This window comes from Scophthalmus maximus, chromosome 9 (assembly GCF_022379125.1).
Source record: "Scophthalmus maximus strain ysfricsl-2021 chromosome 9, ASM2237912v1, whole genome shotgun sequence".
Lineage (NCBI taxonomy): Eukaryota > Metazoa > Chordata > Actinopteri > Pleuronectiformes > Scophthalmidae > Scophthalmus > Scophthalmus maximus.
Genome location: NC_061523.1, coordinates 7,375,798 through 7,391,122, shown reverse-complemented (window position 1 = coordinate 7,391,122; position 15,325 = coordinate 7,375,798). Strand labels below are relative to the sequence as shown.

Sequence of the window (15,325 nt, the reverse complement as noted above, 5' to 3'; positions counted from 1 at the left end):
TGGCCCCTGTCCATAATTACTAATGCAGATTTCCGTGCACGGTACGGCGCTGATGTTTGAATGAGTTCTGGTCTTTTCGCTCTGTAATGCCGTTTGTTGGAAGCCACCGGGCCGGGAATGTTATTTATTAGCGGCTATTTTATTTTCCCTATTTTGCCTCAGAGTAATTTATAAAGGTTGGTTTCTGAGCTTCGGTGTTTGTGTTACAGAGAAAACTCATTAGGAATACTGGAGAGAAGAATGCTGTTGTGGGTTTTCTTAACCCTCTCACAAACCACACAGAGCCGACCGCAGTCATAGCTGAACCATGACGTCAATAAAAAAACAACAACCCCGATGTCGGATAATCAAGATCTAGATGCTAGAATAATAACATGAAAGTAAAAAAATACAAAAATTAAAATGCTGCCATGTAGATATTTGTGGGGAAAAAAAAGGTGCCAAAGCTTATTGAAATAAATCAGATGGGAGGATTTTTCCCCCTTTGGAACTGGTGAGCTACACACACACTGGAGTGTCGGCTACAATATGTTTTGAATAACACTCCGTCCCCGAGGTGCTCAATTCTGAGCTTCATGACAAGAGAGACGTTTCGGACAAAACCACATCAAGTGTGGCTCAACACATATGGTCAGACATTCGACGAGTTATCGGAATCTTATCCACTTAACAACTTGAACAACTTGGCGTGCGTTTGGACAAGTTTGTTCATAATTATTTTACTTTCTCATATTGGCAGTTGGGGTCCTGCCGTCAACGCTGATCCAAGGTTGCCGGTTACATTTAAGTGACTTTTAAAGGAAAACATAACAGTCTTACGTATTAAAAATAATAGTTCATTAGTGATAAAATGCAGCCCTAAAAGTTCACTCAGTGGTTTTTGTTGCCACAGTCTTTCTCGATGTGTGTATCGCCAGAAATCTACGCTCGGCAAACATTTCATACTTAGGTGGTTGACTTGCAAACACGTGTCCAGCCTTGCCACAAGCGTGCTCTTCAGAAACGGGGTTTATTTGATAAAATGTTCCACTTTGGATGTGACATCTTCACAAATTGACTCATAACTTCAGTCATGATTTTGCAACATTAAAGCGAGATGTTGACATTTGGGGAAATAACTTTTGACAAGTAAATTGAGATGTCATCAGATGTTGTGCTAAGCTAAGCTTAGTCCCTGTATCACGTGAGGGTGGTATCAATCTTCTTATCTAATGCTCTGGAAGACAGTTACTTACCAATGACCAGTTCTGTCATGAGAACAAGGACTTAGTCACAGTCAAACTTGATATGATTGCGTAGGCCTATATAGTATATTTCCCATATTGCACATGGTTTTGTCAGATATGAGTCGTATAGTCGGTTTTTCCTCAAACCGTTTTGTCCCCACAGAGGCAGCCCTGCATGAACATGTGACTGACACAGGGATTTGATTAACCAACTCATTATTTACACATCTCTCCCCTAATTCTCCCTCTCTGTCTTCTTGGCATTGGACATCCCACGCACTACATTCCTCTGCTAATGGGGACATTCTAGCTTCCACTTCTTCCTCCACTCGTCACCCATGGTTTCAAAGGACAGATGAAAGCAATTTGGTGTTTGAGAGACTCCACACTTTAGGTCTGGAAATTGCTCAAACGGTGCTACATGAGACTTATGGAAATAAGGCTGGATGAAAATTATAGGCTATTGTTTTAATTTATTTTTTTAAAAATTGGTGCAGCTACAAACAGAATTTTAACCAAAATTTGAAATTAGACAATGAATCATCGAGTAGAAATGGAAAAAGACGAGAAAAAATGTAAATGATGTTCTGCCGGAGACACAGAGAGACACGGAGAGGGAGAGAGAGAGAGAGAGAGAGAGACAGAGAGACACGGAGAGGGAGAGAGAGAGAGAGAGACACAGAGAGACACAGAGAGACACAGAGAGACAGAGAGACACGGAGAGGGAGAGAGAGAGAGAGAGACAGAGAGACACAGAGAGACACAGAGAGACACGGAGAGAGGGAGAGAGAGAGAGAGAGACAGAGAGACACAGAGAGACACGGAGAGAGGGAGAGAGAGAGAGAGAGACAGAGAGACACAGAGAGACACGGAGAGAGAGAGATTTGATAGAGAGAGACACGGAGAGAGAGAGAGAGAGAGAGAGAAACAGAGAGACACAGAGAGACACAGAGAAAGAGAGATTTGATAGAGAGAGACACGGAGAGAGAGAGAGAGAGACAGAGACACAGAGACACAGAGACACAGAGACACAGAGAGACACGGAGAGAGAGAGAGAGAGAGAGAGAGACACAGAGAGACACGGAGAGAGAGATTTGATTGAACCACCGACCGAGCGTCATCTGTTCCTGACGGCATCCGATTGCCAGACTGACCCGGCAGATCGATTTCCTTCGCAGGACCAGCCGGGTTCGTATCATTCCCTTTGTGCGACGGCGTTTGGGGTGCAGACTGACCTGGTGGAACTTTCCCCGCGTCAGGCCCAGCTGGTCTCTGACGTCTGCCAGGGCAGGCCTTCACTACGTGCCCCACCTCCCCGCAGCCATAACACCTTTCCGGCCCTGACCTAACATAGATCGAGTACCCATAATCCCCCACTGTGACCCTGAACACCAGATTCAAGTCCTCGTCCTTCTTATTGAGGACCATCAAAATGTGTCTGGAGTGATTTATGAGATGGGGCATCCGAGCAGACCTGATCAGCCTAAGCGGAGACATCAGCATACCGTGTCTGCTCAACTCCCTCCGCAGAAAGTCATCCCCGACGAACAGGGGGATGTTGGTGACCGTGACTCTAGTAGCCGGTGTCACCAGCGGAGTCACGAACACAAACGCGCCATTGATGACAATCCCCGACTCCACCAACTGGTTCGCTTTCGCCACAGTCTCCACAAACATGACGACCCCCCCCCCGTTCATCCGGGAGGCCGACTTGACGCTGAAATCGCCAGTCACGTCCCCGACAGCAGGGCAGCAGTCGTGCACCAAGCACGGGAACCCGGAGCACCAGCAGCGCAGCCTCCTCCGCCAGAGTCAGAGAGAGAGAGAGAGAGAGAGAGAGAGAGAGAGACACACAGAGAGACACGGAGAGAGCGAGAGAGAGAGAGAGAGGCAAAGAGCTCTGCACACAGCACTACAACGAAGCAATAGTACAAAAGTTTTCATGATGTGTAAAACCATAATGAAACAACAAATATAGTGTATATGGTGTATACATAGCATTTATACAACTCATTTGCAGGGTATAAATTGCCCCTCCAATGCTTTTCATCAAAAAAAGGAAAAAATATAGAGGAGGGAAATTGGCAAAGCTATTTGCTTCCAAGATTACAAACAAAAGAAGCAACAAGTAGAAAAAAACGACCCTGCAGGCTACAAGATATACAACAACCATTTGAGCCTTTTTGTAGAGCATCACTGTGCATACAGTATAAAGCATACATAGCCCAAACTAGAAGAACCAAAGATGGAAACCTCTTTTGACCCGATAGACCCGGATCAACACAAAAAGCTTCTAATAAGCTAAATTTGGGATGAAGGTATAAAAAGGACAAGATCAAATTTGAAAGCTTATGAGGCAGCAGACGGTTTTCCCTCGGAGTGGTGTGGAAGATTGAAATGAAAGATCTGCTCACCCGTACAATGAAGGTCACAGAGTATAACCACGTGCTCAGGACTGGATTTCTTTGATACCAAAAGTGGATGAAGATAAACTAAAATGTTGAAGCTATCAGCTGATAACTGAACCAAAATTATAAGGTCTTGACCAGCATGAAAGAACCTGGCAAAAAGAACGGGCGGGGGGGGGGGATCCGCCTCGAGACAATAAGTCTAGATCAGACAGGTTTCATTGAGCAAAGACAGACACAAGATAACATTAGCTGAGCATGTGATTGGAACTATAGGAAAAAATAAACTCTGGGTCGTATCATGGAGTCCAAGAATAGAAATAATATCAAACTCATTTAGCCTGGAAAGAGGGATCAAAGAAGGCTGTCCAATAAGTCCGACCCTGTCCGCGAGGTTTATTCAAACATTAAGTCAGGCGATGTCTCACAATAACATTACCGGAATAAAAAATGCTTGGCCGAGAACATTACATTTCTTTATAGATAGATGACATTTCAATTTACTGGTCAAACCCAGAGCTGTCCAGGATCAAACGTGCCAAAATGGAATGAACAGCAAGAGGGCCTACGCAAAGCCTCCTGCTGGTCGGCGCTCGGCCCCTGGATACATGAAATTAAAAAGAGAACACGACGTAATACTTAAATCAAGCTTTAAGTCACAAATTGAGTCAGTAAAAATGAATGATTTGCATAGCGTGTTAAATTTGTTTCAGACTCTTCCATTTGAAATAAACAATTCAGCATATGGGATAAATTAATACACAGTACAAGGGAGAGAGAAAAAAAGGATTCCTACAGAACTGTCAGATATCGGTCCAGTGGAGGATCTTGTTTTGCTGGTGCAATTCTAATTAGTTTCTAATTAAAATGTGAAGGACAAATAAAAAATGAATGCCAAAAAGAAGTGGATCAACTCATCTCTGAACACATGGCTAAGTACTATAGGTAAGTACTGTTTGCTCCCATGCCCTTGACTTTACCCAAAACAATTTTGAAATATTGCCTGTGGCCGTTGGGGATGAGGTAATCATGGAACCCATGGAGCAAATTTTTAGACATTGAAAAGACAACATGACTTAAATAGTGACCCTTTTTTTTTGGATTTCCAAACGGTTCTATGTTAGATTGAAAAGAACCAATGGAAAGTTTTTATTAGTGCTTATGGAACAGATTTTTGATTTATTCAAGGGGACTTCGGGAGATTAAAATATGAAGTACTGCCTCCAATAAAAATGAGAAAGGAAACAGTTACATTCCGGAAGATGTCTTATCAAAATATGGTGAATTTCAATGGAGGATATCAAGCTCAACCTCATGGAGTGTTTAACTAGAAGAGTCTTATTTTACCAAACCTGAAGTCTCACCATCACCACCATTTCTTTTGGGCTTATCCACCATAAATAACCATACCATAAATACTTTTTGGCATATGATTTATACAGAATTGGTGACTATATTCAGGAGAAAGATTACTTTTGAATTGGGATGAACCCTTTTTAATGGGCTTAAGAAATGGCTTCAACCAGACACCTGAGCTATAGAGGACTATTGTTAATAAATCTTTGTAATGGAAGAATCACCTATTGGCTTTGGGAAATTCAATTTTGGAATGGGAAATTCAAAATATATTTTTGTGTTGCTTTATCTTAAATGAAGAACAACACACACACACTAATAGGTATCTAACTAAAGATGACTGTGTAAACTTCTGATATGTACTTCCACATAAAAGAATAATGAATAATCAAAATAAACATTACAGCACAAGTGAAATGACTGGGGGATGTTAAATCATTCCGTAAAATCCACAAAAAGGAAAACGAACGTCTTTGTTGAATTAGTTTAATGTTTGAAAATGATTTCACTAATAATTACAATGGCTCAGGGAAGATGAACAGACATTAATCATAAACCAAAATTCTATTTGAGCAAAATACAAAAAGAAAACTGTACAACTGTTTGAATGTGACCTTGATCAAATTGATTCGAGGGGTTGGAGAATGTGCCAAATCTTTCTCGAGCGTAGGTATATACAAGAGGAAACATCAAGGCAACTCATTTTTACAGCCTGTTTGAAGTTTTGAGTATTTCTGACAGCTCCACAGTCCCTCACACGTGACGCCCTTCATTCCATGGGTTGCTCCTGCCTTTCTTTGAACTCATTAACCCTCGCCTGGAACAAAATAAAAAAGGACGTATCGTAAGAGTTGGAGCTGAAACAACATGTAGCTTGTTACATTAACTCTCAAAAGGCCCCCATTCACAATGGGACTAGTTTATGGAAGCGGCCACGCGACACAGGGTTTGTCACTGTATCCCACATGACAGTAATGCTATTCCATATGTTAAAATTAAAGTTCACGTCCTCCACTGCAAAGAGGTCAGAGCCCCAGGTTCATTTTTAACCAAAGGCACAGAGAAGGAGACTTCAGCTGTGCTCAAAGACCTTCCATAGCGCTTAACATCCGCTGCCATCCAGCTTCACTGTTTAATCAACAGATCCCCACCGAGCTGTAAATGGGACAAAGCTGGGTTGGATTATGTTCAACCTGCAGCTACTTAGGTGAATATAATACTGAAACTGAGATGCATTCATTTATGTGCAATAGCTTGTACTTGTGTAGTGACTCCAAGTAAGTTATTTATCCTTTTTCCATTTGAACTGAAGCTTAGCCACAAATCAATATCAGGCCATTGATGGCAGGTTCCTCTCGACAAGACACTGGGGGCGATTGTTCCGAACGGACACGCAGGCTCACCTGAAAGGTGTTGAGAACGTGTTGACAGACATCGCTGAGCTCGTTCAGGCCCCTCCGCAGAGGCTCCGTGGCCGCAACGCCCCCTGAAACAGACGGCAGATAGCACCATTAACAGGAGTAACACAATTACATGAAGCGAGACAATTGTCGCGGTGTTCTTTCGCAGGCGGGGCCGGAGCCAGTCCCAGTCGACACTGGGCCAGCCCCCCCAGCGAACCTCGAAGGAGAAGCGGTATAGCTAATGGACGGCTGTAGTCACTTCATGCTCGAGAGCCTCATTACTGTCATTCAAATGATTTTGTAAATAAAAATGAATTAAAATTATTGTCAGCTACAGTCCAAGCCAATCTTCACCTTATTGACATGGAGGACTTCCCACCACCCATTTTCATTGTAGTCATGGTGGGGGCAGTGGCACCTTCAAGGGGGGGATAAAATCCAACTCTCCAAACCTCAAATCCAAAACTCCAAAATATACTACAACGGGATAATAGAATTCTGGAAATTCAGTTGTAGCTTTTGGTTTTGGTGTGCCACCCCAAGAGTTTCAGTTGCCCCATCTGGTGTGTGTCCCCCCCCCACTGTGAAAAATTTCTGGGGGCGCCACTGGTGGGGAGACACTAATGACTGAAATGTATTTAGAACTAGACTAACTACTGATCACAGTTGTTTTTTCGTTTTTTTAAAATCGAGATTCATAAATTATTTCCTTCGAACCCGGTCTGCGCCAAAATGTAACAGGTTCTTCTATAGCCCCCGTGCCCCCTCACCCCCCCAAAAATGTGTAATCCTGCTGACGTGTAAACAAACAAACCATCAACCTGACACAGGTAAGAACAACACCGCGATTCTTCCTGGTGCCTGAAAGGTAATTGCCTTTCGATGTGAGGAAAATGTGATGAATAATCCTCTAGGCATGCTGGAACTCGCTTCAACAACAAAAAACAAGTTGTTTTCCGAGTCATTTCATGTGATGGGGCTGCTGCTGCTCTCTGTTGGCACTTTCTGTGTGTGCGTTTTTCCTTTTTTCCAACAGGGACAAGAACAAGAGAGAGTGTATGTGCATGTGCGGTACAGAAGGTCCGTTGCTGGCTTTTCTTGTGCAGCTCAGCGCACAAAGTGAATGCACCAGACTCTAATTAACATGTTTACGTGTTTGCAAGATGGTCCGGAAACACTACTCCTCAAGCTGTCCAACACACACACACACACACACACACACACACACACACACACACACACACACACACACACACACACACACACACACACACACACACACACACACACACACACACACACACACACACACACACACACACACACACACACACACACACACACACACACACACACACACACAAAGGTTGTTACAGTTGGAGAAAAAAACCAACAACCACAAGATGACCTGATGGCAGATGAAACAGTTTCTCTCACCTCGTGTCTGAATGCGAAAGTTGATCTTGCTCTCAGAAGGGTGGGTGATGGTGTAGCCACAAAAGTCCACATCCCCGCTAATGGAGAACAGGAAGGTGAAAGTGAGATCTGTTATCATCATCAATGTTTGGCTTAAAAATGGGTGGAGGTGTGATTAGACGTTTTCCACTATTGACTAATCCCAGCTGACGGGGACGGACGGAACAGATACACAGAGACTGAGGGAAAAAACACAAGCGCAAAAAAAAAATACGATTATCATGAAAAGGTCAAAATGTGTGAGTATGAGGAGGAAAAAATGAGGAGGAAAAAATAATACCTCCTCATAACTCAAACCACAAGTTGCAAAATTAAGCATCAGTCATCAGTCATACTCTTTGTACTTCAACTGGGATACATGCGCCGGGGGTGAGGGTGTGTGCGTGCGCGTGTGTGTGTGGGGGGGGGGTTAATAGAGAAAAACAGTTCAAGCCCCATGACCATTACCAGGCTAAGCACCAGCCTGTAAAAAAACATTGAAAAAAAGCACACAAACTTTTTCATGATGAGATATCTGAGGGAGTTCCCCAGTGTATGGTCTTCATCATGCAGAACAAACGTCACACAGCCCTCATCAGCCCCATCAGCCTGGACCTAAATCACAGAAGAAACATTAAGTAAAACATCCCCCATCCAACTCTACACATCCCCCATCCAACACACACACATACATACACACACACACACACACACACACACACACACACACTGCCCTCTAGTGGAGAGACACAGAGTCAGCTGTGAGAATGAGCAGGAAGCAGATGTAAAGTAAGTTCATTTTACAGAAAAAGCCCAAATAACCACACTGATCGTGTGTGTCCACAGACAATGCTGCACTGGAGACAACCGGGGTGAATGTATATTGGGCTTTCAGGTGGAATGACTGAGTATCCTCATGGAGCGAGGTACAGTAGCTGCCCACGTGAGGAGTTTAAACGTGGTCCAAGTGCTCCCTAAAGCTATGCTGCTAATGTTACCGTGTTATTCTTCCCAGCCAGTATAAGAACGGAAAGCAAATGTTAGCTATGAACAATATTTAAATATATGTATACATTAAGGATTTTCGCTTATTACCATCTCCAGGACAGGTTTCTTTTCGCCTTCTCCAGCCATGCTTCACATCCCGACTCAGTCCGGCAATGCGAAGACGGTGGTGTTTCAGCCCTCACCACTGTCTGACAGGCAACAGGAACAGCAACGGGAGTTAACCCATTGACCAATAAGAGGTTTCCTTTTCTTTTCTTTCATATTGTGCGATACATGTAACAGTGACAAACTGGTGTGGTGATGGCAGAAAGCAATCAAATTAAAAGTATAGTAAAACTAGTATGACAACACAGTTGTTGTCATACCTCGGCCAAGACCAAACAATCCTCCACATGATTGTCTATAGCGCTTATCGAAGAAATATAAAAAGAAAACAGGATGTGCTTTGATAACCTACATTTGTTGTGTAACACAGTTTTTTCTACTGGAAAATAAAATCCTGGATCAGCCCCTTAATCCTCCATATTTGATGGAAATCGGTTTAGTGTATTTGTGTGTAGGTAATTATCAAGAGGAGTCACAAGGCCTTACTTTATGAATGTGCTTGGCTGAAGTTTAACACAAATAACTGGCCTTGTCTAAAAACATGAACCTGTTAGATAGCCTGAGCTGACTTTGACAACGATTGCTTGTCTGCTGTGGATGGTATGTGAGCAACATTACAAAAAGATAAAGCAGCTATTTGATGTTGGATGTTAAACATGAAAATAAACTAACAAACATATATTTTGCATGATAATGTCTAACAACGTTAATTCTGACACATTGTTACATTTTAAAACATGTCATTGTCCAATCCAACAAGAAACAATATTCATTTGTACAGTACAGCTCATACCGAGTAGGTGGAATCCATTTGACTTTTTCTGCAGTTTCAGCACTCTTCCACGAAAATATTGGCAATGTTGCATTTAATTTTAACTGCAGTAACGTATGAACCCGGAATGTAGATTGCTATAATATTTGCAAGTTTGTAAATGTGGGAAACAGATGTTTTATAATCCTAATATAATGAACAATTTTATTGCACTAACACAGCAGATAAAACAAATAAAAAACAGACATCTGGATGATAAAAACACAATGGGATTAGATCCATTTTTGAAATACCATATAAAAAGTGCAGGACCAAAACCAGGAATATATTAAGCACTCATAAATAGTTCACTTTCCAGTAAAACAATGTTGCACCAGGCTGACCTCGCAAAGTTCACCGACCGACTTGCTTTGGGCCCATAAATGCAGTTTACATGGTATATTGTAATGTTAATGTACCGTCTGATTTATTGTAATCGCTTATTTCTTTACGGCGATGACGTCAACAGTGGAGCGAGTCGTCCATGCGCAACTTGCTGTCCGCCTGCCAGGCCGCACCGAGGGCTAAGCAAACGCACGTTCGATCAAAGCCCGTCGCCATAACGTAGCGTACGTATGAAAACATGTGACGACAGAGCTACTGAACAGGAAGTGGAAGAAAATGTATTTCAAAGAGCGGATCGATGCCGTCGAGAACAGAGGGGCGGGGGGCGCGATGAGAACTACATTACCCAGCAGTGGCGTAAATTAGTTTCCGCTCTGGCGATAAAGCGGTAGTCACTCGGACGGGATTAGCTAGCTCGCTAGCACCCGGAGCGTCGCCAGATGAAGGCGTTTGCGCTAAACGAGCCACTCTGAACAGCGCTGACGCACCGAGGTATTGCATTCATCCTCATGTATCACTGTGCGTTGCGTTGGCTTCGCGGCTGGAGGCGGTAGTTGTCGCCGCGTTAAACAGCCGCCAACGCTGTCATTTGCGTTGGTCCGGGACGTCATTAGCTCGACTAGCTCGCTAGCTTGTTGTTTTTCCAGCCGCCGTCAATGAGGCTGTCGTTTACGCATCTCGTGACAGCTGCGCCATGACGATGTGATTGGCCCAGTGGCTGCTGCTCAGTGGATCCCTCGTATGTTTGTTTATTCCTCCTCGCTGTAACAATTGTCTCTTATGAATGTCTTCCCCCCCCCCAACCCATCCCATCCCGCTCGCCTCCGGTGGAACATCTGACTTGTATTGTTTCTTCTGTTGTCAGCGCGTATTGGAGCTGCTATCCCGGCTGTTGCCATGGCGATCCTGTTTGCGGTGGTGGCTCGTGGAACCACCATCCTGGCCAAGCACGCCTGGTGCGGTGGGAACTTCCTGGAAGTCACCGAACAGATCTTGGCCAAAATCCCCTCGGAGAATAACAAATTGACTTACAGCCACGGCAGGTGAGACACACACACACACACACACACATACACACACACACACACACACACACACACACACACACACACACTCACCTTTTTCATTTAGGCCGAGTCAGATCTACAAATGTCAACACTGGTTGTCAACAAGTGTTAATATGTTCGTGCACAAAATTGGTCCACGCCTGTCATTGAGCTCATGTTTTTAGATCATTTCCAGAGTGTTAATATAACGCGCTAACATGTTATAGTCCATTATAATGTATATTTGATGGTTACGTGATTTAAGTTTTGTGGATGAAAAATGTGAGTATGAAAATGCTGATGAAATGTGCTTGATTGTAGTTGTTTAGTGCTTGTTTATATGTATGACGCATATGTATGTTTGATTATATTTAACATGCTCTATTCAAGTTGTACAGATATTAAAATACTGAGGCTGAGCTTGTTGGTTGGGTGTGTGGCGTAAATGTGCGCGTTTTGTTCTGTCGTCTTGTTTTGTTTAAGTGTATGGTTGTCGGATGTTGTTTTGGTGATGTGAGTAGTTTATTGCTAAAATGTAAATGAAATAATGTCAATTTGGACCAAATGTTATGGTGTGTCTGTGTTCTATTATACCCCGCACCTCGGATCTCCGCACCCAGATGTTGGGGTGGTGATATTTTTTGCCAGCCTTCTGACTAATTTCCAACTCGGAGGTCAGTAATTCGGAGTCCCAAGTTTTACTGGAATGCTGAACGCGACTGCAGAGCTCCGAGTTCAGAGGTTAAAATGGAACACAGGGTTTTTCTGTACTTGTGTGTGGTTATATAATAGCAAGTGACTTGCTCTAGAGTCCTAAAAAAAGGGATGTCAATGCTTACAGAAGTTCAGCCACAGGAAATCACAACCCAAAACGATAGAATAATAGAAGAAGAATAGCAGTTTCATTTTGATTTTAAGTTTACTTCAAGTTGGTGATTCCTGACTTATATTCCAGTGCATATAATGTACCATATAGAAAATTAAAATCCAATTGTGTGCTTCCAACAGTATATCTGAATCTTGACATGTTCTTTTCTTTTTCTTTCCTAGCTATCTTTTTCATTACATATGCCATGACAGAATCATTTACCTGTGTATCACTGATGACGTAAGTATACAATTGGCTCAGAGAACTATGCATCTCTTGTGCCGGTGGTTAGAAACTAGGCCGTCTGTAAATGTCCCTTGAAAATTATGTTATTATATAGAATGGGCAGGATTTAATAAAGGAAGGAAGGATCTTTATCTACTTTTAGAAAATCTTTTAAAGAAACAAGAATTTAGAAGTAAATTTAAGCCCTTAGCCCCTTTTGAGAAAGGGACAAATACACAATTGTACTGCAACACAAGCAATGTTACTGCTGGGCCTGCAGGTTTATATAATGTAAAGGTTCAGCCAATCTTTTTTTTAATATATATATATGCCCATATTTGACCTATAATAAACAGTAAACTGACAGATACATTATGTATGTTTAAAAAAAAAAGGGCAATTTTCATTTCACTAGATCATTAAATTCATCTAAATTGATGATTTATATGTTTTTAACGTTTGTGTGCCATAGGACTTTGAGAGATCTCGTGCTTTCAGCTTCCTCAGTGAAGTCAAGAAGCGTTTCCAGACCACGTACGGGTCTCGAGCGCAAACAGCCCTGCCCTACGCCATGAACAGCGAGTTCTCCTCGGCAATGGCAGCTCAGATGGTGAGTATGACATATGAAGAGCCCGAGCATATACGGAGCAACGTTTTTCTTTTAGAGGACTCTGTGTATTCTATTCACTTCTGTAGTTTGTAACAAACATAATTCATGTGCGGATTCAGCGAATATCAAATGCACTTAGATGTCCTTGTCATGTCCTCTCTTTGTCTTTATTTCTCTCTGTAGAAACACCACTCGGACCCACGCGGATCGGACCGTATCACTGAGAGTCAGATGCAAGTGGATGACCTGAAGGGCATTATGGTCCGCAACATAGGTCAGCTTTTCACAAGTCTTTCTTCATAGAAGAGGTCTTAATACAGGGACTATTAAACAAAATCAGAATTAATGTGCATTGTGATTATTTAACTGTACCACAAAACAATTTGTTATATGTGAGTGGCTTTTTTCCCCACTCTTAAATGGATGGACACGTGTGGCATCAGTGACCCCTTCATTATGCTGTGCCAGTGAAGCACTGATATTTGTGGCCATCATGCCCAAAGCAAATGTGCAGGCGAACAGAATTCCAAATCATTTTCATACACATACATTCTGTTGAAAGCTGTAGGATTACCGTCTCAACTGTCGGTCCAGGTTAAAACACAATTTGATGTGAATCTCATTACACCAGACCTTGTGAGTATCCCACGTTAACTCCTGACTCTCTTTGTGTCTTTTTACAGATTTGGTTGCTCAGAGAGGAGAGAAGCTGGAGTTGCTGATTGACAAGACGGAAAACCTTGTAGATTCTGTGAGTTTAAATGCCAGTGGGTTAGCCCCCTTCGATGCATTTTACTTCGCCACTGATGTTATTTTTCTCTCCATCCTTATTTTCAGTCTGTAACATTCAAGACCACGAGTCGTAACCTTGCACGAGCCATGTGCATGAAGAACCTCAAGCTGACCGTTGTCATTGTGCTGGTGTGCCTGGTGAGTACAGACAGTAATGATAATTGTTGAGATGGTTATTAGCTGCAAACAGAGTAGCTGGTCTTTATCCAAGTGTGGTGGATTGTTCCTACTGAGAAAATGCACTATGGTGCTATTATCCCTCCATCAAATTCTTGGAATTTACTCAACATTATTGACTGACTGAAAACACAGTGCATGCATTGATCTTTCCTTAGAGGGCTCCTCAGCGTTGTTCGACATTGGCTGTAGGAATCTGTACCCCCCATATTGCTCACTCTGTGATTAATCAGACAGTTGTGCAGGAAGTTAACTTTGTCCCTCTGCTCTTTTCAGGTCGTCCTTTACGTTGTTGTCTCTGCTGCCTGCGGAGGACCCCGCTGGCAAAGTTGTGTCAAATGAGAGGCGGGACAAAAAATGGGGGAGATAAAGGAAAAAAAGAATGAAGGAGGGAAGCACCTGTTCAACTCTGCGTGCCAACGGACACAAAAGGAATCACCGCTTTCCTTGCTTTACTCTTCCAGCTTCAACATCCCGAGAAGACACATGCTGCAACTCCTCCTCCTGCCTCCTTCCTTGCGCCCGCCCCCACCCCCCTCTTTGATAGTGTGCACATTGACTTGTCTGCTGGAGAGGGAGCCCCACACAAATGGACAGCATCCGTGTGGCCTAAACTGATGTGGAACAATAATCTTGTCTTATTCTAGTCTGATATGTCCATCCTGTCTTATACACTTAGTGGCCTCATGTATCAGTCTGTGATACTGTCCTGCACCAATGTATGTTATGAATCCATTCAGACTGATAGCAGAATGAACCAGAAAGATATTATTTTCCTGCTTTTCCTTCGGTGACAATGAGAGATATGGGACCTGCGAGTGTAAGTAGCATTTACAGTATGTTGCAGATCCATCAAGAAGATCTACCACAATACAGTGTCTGCTCCTTTGTCATATAACTAAACTTTTTTTTCTGACAACGCAGTGTACAGAATTTATGATTTACATTATCTTTTAATTACCAAGCACAGCAGTACCTTCTAAAATGGTCGTACAGAGCCAGATATGATCATCCAAATAATTTCTTGTACATTTGATTGATGTTACTGATTCTACGACACAATGGTTCTTTTAAATCAACACTTTCCTTCTCACCGGTGGACTTAATTTGCCTTTCACCTTTAGTAGAATGCTCAGTGCTCCCATACGTTGTTTCTGTTAACACAATGCACTTTTTACATTGTACATAGATCTGCTTCCTGGCATCATATGGTATGTAATTATTTAATTATTGTACATTCAGATTTGAAATAAATAAACTGATGGCATCGACTGGTTGATCCCTACGGTTGGAAAACTAATTATACTGCTTATTTTTGTTTGCCCCATAGAGCTAAACTGATGCAGGTCATAGCTGTTGGTTGTAAGCAGAGGCGTCTCACCAAACTGTTTAATATCAAGCAAACATCATGTGTTCGTGACCCGTGCAGGACAGTGTTAGCTGGACACCAGTCAGCTGCTTGCGCGGCAAGCGACGGTGAATCGGGTTTG

At 42.7% G+C, this 15,325-nt stretch overlaps 2 protein-coding genes across 3 annotated transcripts; one reads left to right on the top strand and one right to left on the bottom strand.

Annotated features, from left to right (window-relative positions):
- Positions 1 to 5,460: 5,460 nt before the first annotated feature.
- Positions 5,461 to 9,063, bottom strand: polr1d (RNA polymerase I and III subunit D). The gene is made up of 5 exons (XM_035649776.2): positions 8,944 to 9,063; positions 8,366 to 8,463; positions 7,831 to 7,907; positions 6,394 to 6,476; positions 5,461 to 5,807 (listed from the first exon to the last, which is right to left on the bottom strand). Exons 1-5 carry the CDS (start codon positions 8,980 to 8,982, stop codon positions 5,760 to 5,762), a joined length of 345 nt encoding a protein of 114 aa, XP_035505669.1. The 5' UTR covers positions 8,983 to 9,063; the 3' UTR covers positions 5,461 to 5,759.
- Positions 9,064 to 10,389: 1,326 nt separating this feature from the next.
- Positions 10,390 to 15,106, top strand: sybl1 (synaptobrevin-like 1). 2 transcript variants are annotated; one of them, XM_035649773.2, is made up of 8 exons: positions 10,390 to 10,609; positions 10,983 to 11,160; positions 12,214 to 12,271; positions 12,729 to 12,866; positions 13,050 to 13,140; positions 13,550 to 13,617; positions 13,704 to 13,796; positions 14,112 to 15,106. In XM_035649773.2, the coding sequence occupies exons 2-8, from the start codon at positions 11,015 to 11,017 to the stop codon at positions 14,175 to 14,177; spliced, it is 660 nt and encodes a 219-aa protein (XP_035505666.1). In that variant the 5' UTR covers positions 10,390 to 10,609; positions 10,983 to 11,014; the 3' UTR covers positions 14,178 to 15,106. The 2 variants fall into 2 exon arrangements, with proteins under 2 accessions (XP_035505666.1, XP_035505668.1); XM_035649775.2 differs by lacking the exon at positions 10,390 to 10,609 and adding an exon at positions 10,616 to 10,856.
- Positions 15,107 to 15,325: the final 219 nt, after the last annotated feature.